The sequence below is a fragment of the Nerophis ophidion genome, linkage group LG06, assembly GCF_033978795.1.
Source record: "Nerophis ophidion isolate RoL-2023_Sa linkage group LG06, RoL_Noph_v1.0, whole genome shotgun sequence".
NCBI lineage: Eukaryota > Metazoa > Chordata > Actinopteri > Syngnathiformes > Syngnathidae > Nerophis > Nerophis ophidion.
The window spans coordinates 28,043,904-28,057,422 of NC_084616.1; the positions used below are offsets into that span (position 1 = coordinate 28,043,904).

A 13,519-nucleotide genomic window follows, 5' to 3' on the forward strand; every position below is an offset into this window, starting at 1 on the left:
GCTTTGACACTACTTCCACATTTACCCATTCACACACACATTCACACACTGATGGAGGGAGCTGCCATGCAAGGCGCCAACCAGCACACATCAGGAGCAAGGGTGAAGTGTCTTGCTCAGGACACAACGGACGTGACGAGGTTGGTACTAGGTGGGAATTGAACCAGGGACGCTCGGGTTGCGCACGGCCACTCTCCCCACTGCGCCACGCCGTCCCTGATGTATTTCCATCCATCCATTCATTTTCTACTGCTTGTCCCTCTCGGTGTCACGGCAGTGGCTGGAGCGAATCCCAGCTGCATTCGGCTGGAAGGCAGCGTACACCCTGGACAAGTCGTCCCCTCATCACAGAGCCAACACAGATAGACAGACGACATTCTCACTCACATTCACACACTAGGGCCAATTTAGTGTTGCCAATCAACCTATCCCAAGGTGCATGTCTTTGGAGGTAGGAGGAAGCCGGAGTACCCGGAGGGAACTCACGCAGTCACGGATAGATCATGCAAACTCCACACAGAAAGACCCCAAGGATCGAACCTAAAACCTTATTGTGAAGCACCAGAACTTACTCCTCTTCCACAGTGCTGTCCATGATGTACATCTTCGAGACAGTATAATTTTTTAAAAGATAAAAAATATGATACTTTGAAGGTTCTACACGGTTTTTATTTGTAACCTAGGAAAGCTTCTGTCAACAAACAATGACTGCGGAGCAAAATTTACGCAAAATTCACACCAAAATATATCCAATACGTATTTTTTAGACCCAGAGGAAGTATTTTAAAATGTATATTAAAGGTATTAGAGTTCCCCTTTTAGGATTAGTCAACCCTGGTCGGGCTCAGGGGTGTCTAAACTTTTTGATTTGTGGGGGCCAAAGCAGACTGCATGTCTATATAGTAACAGTATATATATATATATATATATATATATATATATATATATATATATATATATATATATATATATATATATATATATATATATATATATATACATATATATATATATATATATATATATATATATATATATATATATATATATATATATACACACACATTAAAAAAAATTATATAGCCTATACAGATATGTGTACGTATATACATTTTAACATAATATTATATACATACAAATAATACATGCCATATACTGTATATACATTTATACAGTACTGAAGTTAGTGTAATGATATACATATTAAAGATACCCACTCATCCATTTTCTATTGCTTGCTCTATGTAATGTAATTAGATAAATGAACTGAATAACTTTGGTATCTAAACCACAACACAAACTTTAGTTATAGCTACAATTTTAAGGCATTTTTATTCCAACTGTGTGCTGTCGCATTCAGAATGTCTGTGTATCCGTCTTTAAGCGTAATCTGCGACCGCAATGATTTAAGTCTGCATATTAATTGCATACCAAATTGAAGAGGGATGTTTGCCAAACATGTAAGAATACAGCACAACCTGCGATAAAGCCCAATTTTCAAGGGTAATTGCCAACATGCTGGTTAGTCACTTACTGTCAACTAGAAAAGACGCACGAGGGTTTTTGATCATTTTGAAGCTTTTTTGACCACTGATTGTGATGACAGACACAGGAGAGTGAGCCGGCATCTTTTAACTGCTTTTGTTCCATTGACAGGCATAGGTACGCTGAAATAAGGCGAATTGAAAAAGCCTCAAGCCAACAACCCCAATCGCAATTCAAAGCTTATAGGTGACACATTTTTCAAGCTGTCTGACATCATTTCTTCCTGGATCTTACACAAAGTATGCGAATGCTGCCTCTTCTTTTTTGATGATATAGTAACAATCCCATTTGTCAGTTCTTGCAGAGATATCTTTTCTGTCATCTTCATGTCCATCCATCTCTGTCGCATTGTTATTTGGTGGACTCACGTAACATGAAACTTGCCGCGCTCCTTTAATGAGGCCACACTTGGTCGTTGCAGTGGTGAAAACAAACAAAACGGAATAGACAAGACATAGGGAAAGAACGATAAAAACTGGATTTTACGGCCGAAAATGGAAGTTTTGTAAGCTTAGCAGAAGAGATACACCTTGTACAAGCGACCTACACTGCACAAGGAAGAGAAAGGCAGTTAGAGTTTGGGGATTAGGTTTCAGTTTTTTTCGGACATGCAAACTCGACAATGTAATGCATCATATTTCCAGTTGTTTCATTTCAGCACATCCGAAAATGGAGTAGGAAGAAGTAGAGCAGTGGGGGAAAAAAATACCACTTTTCTGATGCAGGATAAACAGGCTGATGCTTGAGCAATGAATACTACTAACTACTTTACTAACTAGTTATTTAAAAAAAATACTAAGTACTGGTATCATATTTCTATACATTGTATCTTCTGATGTAGTGCTGTTGTAGGTGATGAAAGAAATAAACCAGAAAGGCTAATACTGATTATAAAGAGGCCGATACCAATAAACGTCAAAATAACATGCGCCGATAATCGGTCGATTTTTATCAAAAAAACTCTTCCGAATTGAATAAAGAATCAGATTCAAATTTAATTTTGAGTTGTTAAAAGATTTGACATCCATAGTAGACAGAATGGCAATCGCTATGTTAGTTACTGTCAATAAATATAACATTAGAGAAGAAAAGCAGCATGTCATAGGAAGTTGAAATTAACAGGTCACATGGACTATGTTCTCAAATTAACCTATAAAGACTCGAGACAAAGTAAAATCCTATGTTAGCTGGAGTTAAAGTCTATAAATAAGTAATTACGCCTATATTTCAGTCATGCTGAGATTATTTGCCTGTTATGGCCCTAGAGCCACAAATTGTACGACAAGCACACGTTATACAAGGTTACACAAGCATTAAAAGGTTACGATGCACACGTGAAAATGATTAAAACTATAGGAAAATTGGTTCATTGTCGAAGTCAGACATTCAAGTGCTCTTCGGAGCGGTAGCAGATTTAATGAGACATTAATGGAGATATCTTGGTGCTCGCTGGCTCCCCTGCGCACCCCGAGAGGAAGTGAAGGAGAGTTGATCTGTTTGGTTTTTAATGAGCCAGGGAGCTGGGGTATGTCACCGCATCTGTGGCAGCAGTAGGCTTTCACAAAGAATACATCATGTCAGTCTTCTCCAGCCAAGAATGTTGTCTTGATTACGGCGCACAGCAAAAGAGTGAGAGAACGACTCATGTTACAATTCATGAAAGTCCCAAGATGCATAGAAGGGGTCGTCTGTGGCCCTTCATCAAGCATTTATATATCATGGAGACAATTCAGTCTCTTTTCATGCCATGTTTAATTAATTTGTGACTAAAGAAGTGCCATCAGTTCATTTTTATCTCACTGAAATACAATTTTAACCTTGATGACTTATGGATAAAATATGAATACCCTTATTTTGGTCTCTTTAAGCAAGTTTTTTTTTCTTTGCTACTTCCTTTGTTTTCTTTAAGGGGATTAGCTGAATTGAAATTACAAGTCTACAGGACCTGCTCCTGCTGGGAGCTCTATCCTTTTTCCGTAGGCAGCCTCCTTTTTATAGCCTGAAACAAGAGAGCGTGTTCCAACAAGTGCTTGGATCTTTGCGAAGGGGTGCCGTGCATGTCAGTCACCAACAGTAGGCAACGATGTGATTTTAGGGTGCGTGACAGGCATGTGAACATTTTACCCCTCTTACCAGCTCTGATCACTTGTAAGTTGTAGAACAAAATTGTCAGCTGTGTAAAGCAGCGTGAAATCGGTGTTATTTTCAAAGGGGTAACATTTCTCTCTGTTATGGTTTTCTTGACAGTGCGACCCGAAGGCGCGAGGGAAGGACCCACCTGCATGGACAAGAACCATGGCTGCGCACACATCTGTAGGGAAACGCAGAAGGGTGGCATCTCCTGTGAATGCCGACCCGGATTCCAGCTCACCCGCAATATGAAGGACTGTAAATGTAAGGTTTACTTCATTGTTCTCCTCCTTGGAAGACACACGGACACTTGAAAGACAGGGAAGGATGTATAGGCTCCACATGAGAAGGTGGTGCTGATGATGGGTAATTGCTTTAATTCCACAAATGCCTCTAGAACAGATCTACAAAATACAATCTTCTGAATGATCTCGGTCAAGAAAAACATGGTTATTAAAAAAGAGGATGATCATTGACACAACTAGGGCAAGTGGGACCACTCTGACGGACAGCGCACACTTCCTGTTGCTGTGCAACCAAGCTCATCCTGTCAGAGCTGGGGCCTCGGCTGATGGAGGATTTGTCTGTGTTTGGATAAGGATTGGAGAAGTGTTATTCTATAGTTTTTTTGTGACAGCCCAGGAAAAGGGCAAAGGGGGCTGGGATGGTCGGGTGCAGACAGGATGGCGGTGGAAGCTTCGGCTCCCCGGTGCTCTTTGCACTTCTGTCATCACAGGTGTGTAAAAAGTGCCAAGGTTAAAGCTTCCTTCAGCAGGTACACACACATGCAACAACAAAATCAACTTTTTATTTAACTACAATTTACTTAAAGGTCTACTGAAATGAGATTTTCTTATTTAAACGGGGATAGCAGGTCCATTCTATGTGTCATACTTGATCATTTCGCGATATTGCCATATTTTTGCTGAAAGGATTTAGTAGAGAACATCAACGATAAAGTTTGCAACTTTCGGTGCTAAGAGAAAAGCCCTGCCTCTACCGGAAGTCGCAGACGATGACGTCACACGTGTGGGGGCTCCTCACATATTCCCATTGATTTTAATGGGAGCCTCCAACAAAAAGTGCTATTCGGACCGAAAAAAACGACAATTTCCCCATTAATTTGAGCGAGGATGAAAGATTCGTGTTTGAGGATATTGATAGCGACGGACTAGAAAAGAAAAAAAAAAGTTAAATAAAAAAAAAACGCGATTGCATTGGGACGGATTCCGATGTTTTTAGACACATTTACTAGGATAATTCTGGGAAATCCCTTATCTTTCTATTGTGTTGCTAGTGTTTTAGTGAGTTAAATAGTACCTGATAGTCGGAAGGGTGTCTCCACTGGTGTCTTGACGAGCAGTGTCTCAGGGGAGTCGACGGCAGCTATGGACGGCACAAGCTCAGCTTTTCTCCAGTAAGAACTGACTTTTTAACCACAATTTTCTCACCGAAACCTGCTGGTTGACATTTGGTCTGGATCCATGCCTGCTTGACCGCGCTCTGATCCATAGTAAATTTTCATCTCCGGGAATTTTAAACAAGGAATCACCGTGTGTTTGTGTGGCTAAAGGCTAAAGCTTCCCAACTCCATCTTTCTACTGTGACTTCTCCAAAATTAATTGAACAAATTGCAAAAGTTTCAGCAACACAGATGTCCAAATACTGTATGATTATGCCGTTAAAGCAGACGACTTTCAGCTGTGTGTGGTTGCAGCGCTCTTATTCCTAACAACCCGTGGCGTATTGCATATACGTCATCATTACACGACGTTTTCAACAAGAAACTCCCGGGAAATTTAAAATTGCAATTTAGTAAACTAAAAAGGCCATATTTGCATGTGTTGCAATTTTAATATTTCATCATTGATATATAAACGGCGTGGTGGGTAGTAGTGGGTTTCAGTAGGCCTTTTAAGGAGCAAGTGAGTAACTTGTGTGTAAAAAGTGAGTACGTTTTTTGTACACATGAACAAAATATATGGTGCTTTTTTATTTACAATATATTAATTATAAGTCTTTACTCAATGAATATGATAGTGTGATATTGTCTCATGTAGTTATTTATGGTGTGATGCTGCTACATACTGTATAATGAGTGCATTGGTAAAACCTTATAAGTAAAAGTATAGCAGGGATCTTCAAAGGGGGACACAGGGAGGCCCACCCTCAAATATTATAATACACATGGGGCCTCTCCTTCTACCTTAAAAACACATTTACTGTAACATGCTCAGTCACTGAAGGAACCACTGGTGTGCCATCAGGAAGGCTCAAAGTAAAATGGAAAAGTCTAATAATCCTTCCATCCATCCATTTACTACCATTTGTCCCTTTAGGGGTTGCGGGGGGTGCTGGAGCCTATCTCAGCTGCATTGCGGCGGTAGGCGGGGTGCACCCTGGACAAGTCGCCACCTCATCACAGGGCCAACACAGATAGACAGACAACATTCACACTCACATTCACACACTAGGGACCATTTAGTGTTGCCAATCAACCTATCCCCAGGTGCATGTCTTTGGCGGCAGCTTAGTAATGCCATAGAAGAAATAAAACTATTGCATAAAATTAATATTTGTCCTCTGTAATAAAAATGTGTTCTTATGTCAGAAAAAAATGGCTGAATATGTTAATTTCCTGATCAAATACATGGTAGAATTTAGAGGAGATGCAGCGGAGCGAGAACGGCACCTCTCTGTGCTGCGATCCTTCACAAACTGGAGTACGTTAAAGGATAAATAAATGGGTGGTACTTGTATAGCGCTTTTCTACCTTCAAGGTACTCAAAGCGCTTTGACACTACTTCCACATTTACCCATTCACACACTGATAGAGGGAGCTGCCATGCAAGGCGCTAACCAGCACCCATCAGGAGCAGCAAGGGTGAAGTGGCTTGCTCAGGACACAACATACGTGACGAGGTTGGTACTAGGTGGGGATTGAACCAGGGACCCTCGGGTTGCCCACGGCCTACGCCGCCCCACGTTACATGTGGTCGTTTCTGTTTCTCAGTATGTCGCCAATGTCATGCTTGCAGGAATATTTATCATACACCATGGATTTCTGTAGCATCTTCCATTAAATATATTTAATGTAAGTGTGTGACATAATAATTAATCCTGCTGACCGGACAATACACCTTAACCTCACCACACATCACTTTTGGCACTCCAAATATTTTGCCTTTGATATAACAGGTTTGAAAAACGAGTTTTTCTTTATTTTTCTCAAGCTCCTGGTACACCTCCCGGGGCAGGGCCGCCTCACACTTTGAAACCCCCAACTAGTGTATATATCGTATGGAACAGTATGTGACGTTGGTGTTGATATTGTGCTCTTTGCCAGTGACGTGTAACTACGGAAATGGAGGTTGCCAGCACATCTGTGAGGAGACGGACCACGGCCCCAAGTGTTCATGCCACATGAAGTTTGTCCTGCACACCGATGGCAAGACTTGTGTTGGTGAGTCATAACACCCTAATTTGTACATTTGGCAAGCACAATAACTGATAGACTTTGAATGATAAAACAGTCAGTTTCTGTTACAATCGGGTTTATTGTGAGGAAAATGTAAATTAGAATACATTTCCAGTAGTTGTGAGCCTTTTCTCTTGATGTGTGACATACAAGGACCAAAAGGCTACCACCGACTGCTTTCGCCTTTGCTGCTGCTCCTCCAGTAACCTCTCACTTTCTGCATCTGCTTCGGCTTCTCTTCCTCTTCTCCCTCCTTTTGGCTGTACTTTGTGCGACAGCTCTTTCAGTACCTGTCTATTTTCTGCTGCAGCCATGCAGATCGACATACACTTCTGGGTCAATTCCTCCGCTGCTGCCTGTTGGGGATTCACTCACACACCTGACCTAACCTTCCACTGGCATTTATCAGTCTGTGCCTCACTTGACTTAAGTTGAGTAAAAATCATTGAGTTCCGAGGGCATATTGAACCATTTTGTAAGGTTATTGTCCATCAGATGGGACCTTCATATACAGAGTGGTCAATGGACGGGTCTTTGCAGGGTTATTCCAATAGAAATCATGGAACATTAAGTATTAAGTCATTTCGAGGCTGGTCGTTACTCAAGATGGACCTTGTTTGTATTGTTAACCCAAAGCATTGAGTGAAATGGGAACACATTTAAACTACTTAAGTAATACTTTTCAATGCTCATAAACTCTGTTTTTGTTGGGTTGGACATTGTTTCGCTGCCAGAGGAACAGGCACAGCGCTAAAATCTGCTTTCAAGCAGCCTGCTGTGACGATTGTTTGGTTTTGCTAGGTGTTAAATTTGAGAGCTTGCTTTGGCAAGAAGCTGATCCTCTTTACTACCGCAAGTTCCATGAAAGCCAGACTCATGTCAAGGCTCGGTCAACCAACCGGCCATTATTGTTGTACCCTGAGAGACCAACGGGATGCCACAAAGTTGACCGCAACCAAATTAAATGTCTTAGCCAGTCTTTTTTCCCAAAGTAAAGCAAGTTAAACACTGTTGATGGGCCAGTAGGAAGCAGCCTTCCAGTTAAAATATCAGATTTCCCTCAAAGAGTCAGACTGTCCATCTCCGAGACACTCTATTAGTTGATAAAACCTCGGGAAAGCAAACAAGCTGCCAAATGAACCCCTGATGAGGTACTGAGTGATGAACGCTTCCACTGCTGCTGTGTTTCCACTATAAAGTAACCACATCTCTTTGGCTATATTTTGTAAAAAAAAAAAAAAAAAATTATATATACCCTCTTAAAATAATAGCAAATGTTTCAAATAAATAGTTCTTGAAATTTTATTGAACCATGAACAAATTGTAAAATCATCCTTTATTTGTTTCACACTGGGAACATTCAGAAACTGGACTCAACAGTAGCCTCAGCGAAAAATAGCTTTTTCCGCAGTGTTCATTGTCATCACAGTCAAAAATAGTCAACGATGTGTTGTGTGTAAGACAATCTGTAGCAAATGTTCCTGCTTACTTGATGTCTTTTTCGCACTTAATTAAACATCTCTGGTTTTGTCATTAGTCTGGTAAACTGTCGCAGTATTCTGTAGCTGCTCTTATACAACCCCTGACGTATTTTCTTTGGTGGTGTCTCTTCATCCATTTTGTAAAAATGCAATATTTTTTTTTTTGCATGGAATTGTTCCTGATTTTTTTATGGCTTAACCTTTTGTGTAGCCATTGTGTGTGTGTGCTTTAAAGTCAGCTGGGTGTGTTAAAAAAGGAAAGTGCACCGTTCTCACTCACACACACACACGCACGCACACACGCACGCACGCACGCACACGCTCACACATATGAAATATTTGCTCAGTCTCCCATTCAAACGCCACAATCGGATGTTTGATTGAAACAGTCAACGGCAGGTTTATTTTTTCATAAAATGTCTGTGTACCATGCAGGTTCAGATGTCAAAAAGGAGCGCCCATCATGTGGAAATGTTCACGCTGTTGGCAAATCATAAACATTCACAAATAGCAGGCAGATGCAGACATGCTTAAAAGTTCAGTCATCTAAAGAGTTGGCCACACATTGTTGCGCGGACAAACACACGTACAGACAGACACACACACACACACACACACGCGTACACACACACTCATGTACTCACGAACAAATACAATTGGAAAGTTCTACAAATAACCTCACAAACACTAAAGCACATATCCAGCATGCATATATCACGTGCATGTAAGCTCACGCATATTGCCCGTAACGTAAACACATTGTGCTCTCATTTTAGGTGGTCCTTACATTCATGCTGGCATATGTGCCCTTTTCCCCCTGGCTACTAACAGTACTTGATTCTGGAGGTTGCATATTGAGAAGGTGGAGGCTATTATTGGACGTGCATGCTTTGTGGGGTTGATCAATATCTTGATATGTGGGCGTTTGTGTTTAAGTAACTTTTTAACCAAAACTACCATGACTTTACTTACACTATATTGCCAATATATGAGTGCTGTCAAATTATTATCGTTTGTTAATCCACTAATTACACTTTTAAATTTGGATTAATCACGATTAAACTCAGGTTATTACTTGCATGCGTCATTTAAATTAACCTGAAAAAAAAACTATAATGTGGACACAAATGTATTTCAGGAGCATTTGTTTATGTTTTACTTGAATGCACTACATTATGTGTACACAAACTTGATAACAGTTTTATTTAAAGTACAGTCAGTGTTTATTCTGAGGTTTTTCAGCAAAAAAATGTACTGCTTTATAGTATAATACTTTTCCAGTATGACATCCTGACAATGAAATTGCATTTGTGTTCAAATATTGGGGTCCTTTTTTCGAATTTACTGTGATTAATCCAAATTTAAAAGTGTGATTTATCTGGTTTGAAAAATATATAATTTCACACCAAACCTGTCTATAGTGGGAAAACAGCAACATTTCATTAATTAATCATTCATTTGACAAGGACAGTGTACATTGATAGACATTACTGTAAATGCACCAGAATTAGTCATAAGGCTACTTTAATTTTTTTTGTCCCTGGATGTTAAAAATTGTCTACCTCAAACAAAATATCATTAAAAAAATCCATCAGTGTGATGAGCTACAGTAGCAAATACTAATAATATACAATATCCTATGATTACATTTCAGTGTACATAAGAAATCACCGTATAGATACAAAACAGAAGTAGAATCCATCCATCCATTTCCTACCGCTTACTCCCTTTGGGGTCGCGGGGGGCGCTGGTGCCTATCTCAGCTACAATCGGGCAGAAGGTGGCGTACACCCTGGACAAGTCGCCAGCTCATCGCAGGGCCAGAAGTATAATATTTCAGTTAATCTAAGTCAAAGTGGCCACTATATGCAGGTTGTCATGACTCACATCCGAAATATTATGGAAGAAAGCTCAAAACAATTCATATCACAGCAAGTTTATCCTAAAAACAACAAATAAGAACAACTGACCCCTAAATTCCGCCGAGCGTGTTTGCGTTGTGGCTGCGTTATTCGGCAGTGGAGTGTGTACTTTTTCCACTGTGGTCAATATAGTAGCTTCCACCCGCCCTGCTGCGCTGCGTGTTCTTCTGCGTCCCAGCTCTGATGATCCGGAACGCTCAACAGCCAATATACAAGTGTCCTATTTTTACCTGCAGCAATTTCTCACGGATAAGGACAGAACGGGACCTTGATATTGAATTAAAAGCCAATTAAAAGTGGTGTTTTCGTGGAAGCTGGCAGCGTTGACATCATTACAATAAAATCAAATCATTTGGACTATAAAAGAGCATAAAACGCAGGAGTCGCCATTTCTTTCAGCTTGCAGCACTAACCACCCCTCGCTCTGTCTGTCCACCCTCTCAGTACTCACACTTCCCAGCACCTCAGACACAAACCACAACTAAACTGCGCTTTTTCTGCAGTGTGTGGAACATTTATTTGCATGAGATGCATGCTGGGAGGTAACACTTTTGCCTTGAGATGTCACCTTCTTTTTTTTTTTTGAGCTTAACAAGAAGATGTTTACTCTTAAAATTTGCCGAAACATCACAGCTTTTTTGTGTGCTGTCGTTGCCGGTAAAAGGCTGTTTTTTAGCGGGTTTTTTTCATTTGCAACATGCCTTATGTCTTTCTGTCATGTCATTTTCACCTCTTGTATTAATAGACAGGTCAGGAGACGTAATCCCTCCTCGTCATGTTACTTCTTTGTTGGTGCTGTGAAGCCCAGATGATTTATGAAACACAAGAATGCTGCAAAGTGCAAGTGTAACACAGGACTAAAGTGGTGTTTTTGCAATGTGTGTGTGGGCGTGGGTGTGCGTGTGCATGCAGGGGAGAGGAGTGTCCAGTCCCAGGCAGCCCCACAGCTGTTCCCTAATGGTAAATATGTGTTCCTCCAACTCCTCTCTCTGGGGGTACGTGGGTGTGGCGAGTAGTGGAGGCTACCCTTGCAGACACTGATAAGGCCCTTCCACACCCACTGGGGGCATCATCCATATGACCCTTGACCTCTTCTACCTTCCTCTTTCCTCTGTGAATGCCCTTTCAATAACAACTGCTGCCTGTGTCAAACCGCACCTTTTCAAAACACAGCTGCAAACATGGTTCCTCCAACAAGCTGTAAGAACTACATCAAGAGATAATGAAAATCACCCAACTTGAAGTATATGTGATTTGTTTGCTCACTCGGGGTGGTTTGCCAAGCACAGAAAGCTCATCGGTTTAACTGTGATGGCTTTAAAGACTTGGTTCCTTTGTTTCTTTGTTTTGATATGAGCGATCTGAGGGGAAATGAAGCTTGCACATTTTGAACTTTTGGCCTTGCTTTGGTGAGGGAGCCAATAATGACTCCATGATTGGTGCCGAAACTAAATAGAACACATCAGTGTTTACAAAAGTACACAGGGAATGAGGAGCAGTAAAAGCAGAGTTAGCACGATATTGAAAATAAAAAGTAATAAAATGTACTCACTTTTTTTGTCACGCGATTGAGTTTCAATAAAGGAGAAATTACCTATCGGGATCTTTATGTGTATGTCCGTAAGCTATACTGTATGTAGCATACTAGTAAGACTCAACGCCAATGAGACACTTTGAATGACTTGTTTGACATGCAGGTTAACGCAATGAAACAACACTATTAATAATAACCAAACTATACGAACATCCATCCATGTTCTACCGCTTGTCCCTTGTGGGGTCGCGGGCGGTGCTGGAGCCTATCTCAGCTACATTCGGGCGGAAGGTGGGGTACACCCTGGATAAGTTGCCACCTCATCACAGGGCCAACACAGATAGACAGACAACATTCACACACTAGGGACAATTTAGTGTTGCCAATCAACCTATCCCCAGGTGCATGTTTTTGAAGGTGGGAGGAAGCCGGGAACCCACGCAGTCATGGGGAGAACATGCAAACTCCACTCAGGACTACTCAGGACCTTTGTATTGTGAGGCACATGCACTGTGCCACCGTGCTGCCCACTATACGAACATATACTTTTAAATTGTAGGTTTTTTTTTTAGCGACTGGCTCGTGGAACAGTGCAATGACCACAAAAACTCCTTCATTGGTGTCTTCAAATATATTACAAACACTAACAAACCATTAGTCGCATTATGTCACTACTTCGCTTTGTGCCGTTTGCTGTGTCACAATCTGACGATTGCTAGCCAATTCAAATCATTTCTCGATCATGTAAATTAGGTGTATAGAATAAATTCAAATGATGTATGTAAAAAGTCACCACACAATATGCATTGAACTTACTCTGTATTATGTACCTGCCGTTTTGCAATTATATTCGCTTCAAGCTGGAGTCTATCCCAGCGGTTTTCGCGCGAGAAGCAGATTACACTCTCTACTGGCCACCAGCTTATCACAGGGAACATAAAAACAAACCATTCACAATCACATTGGAGATTTTAAATTAAAAGAGAAAAAAATAATAATTTAAATGATTCCCATTCATATGTAGCTGCAACTGAAACTGTGAAATGCTGGCTGTCACTGCCATATAGGTGTGCGCAACAAAATACTTTTAAGGCTGTCAGAATTGACAAATTACTGTCAATGAATCCACCATTATTTTTGATGTAGTTTAAGAAAGTATTGCAATTAATCCATCCGCAGCAAAAAATCACTCAAAAATCCTAAAAAGGTCTTTGGCAACACATTTTGTCCAAGTGTTGTTACTGTCGTATTTGCGTAAATGGGCAGTTGTTCCTCTACTGACATGCTTCACAACCAAACAAGTCAACATGTAAGACCCTAAACAGCATGTTGGACCTTTTTAATGGGAAATTTGAGAACAAAAACATGACAAAACAGTCTGTCAACATATAGTATTACGCACATTCTGCAAGAAGGAGTTTTCTTTTCA

At 40.7% G+C, this 13,519-nt stretch overlaps 1 protein-coding gene across 4 annotated transcripts in view; it reads left to right on the forward strand.

Moving 5' to 3' along the window:
• scube3 (signal peptide, CUB domain, EGF-like 3) overlaps positions 1-13,519 on the forward strand; it is a 269,267-nt gene that overhangs the window by 184,676 nt on the left and 71,072 nt on the right. For 2 of the 4 annotated variants that reach the window (XM_061903267.1, XM_061903266.1), the window contains exons 5-7: positions 3,793-3,939; positions 7,022-7,137; positions 11,444-11,516. In XM_061903267.1, the coding sequence (XP_061759251.1) occupies positions 3,793-3,939; positions 7,022-7,137; positions 11,444-11,516 (336 nt within the window). Of the gene's footprint in view, positions 1-3,792; positions 3,940-7,021; positions 7,139-11,443; positions 11,517-13,519 lie in introns of all 4 variants that reach the window. The other 2 variants (XM_061903268.1, XM_061903269.1) reach the window with 2 other exon arrangements.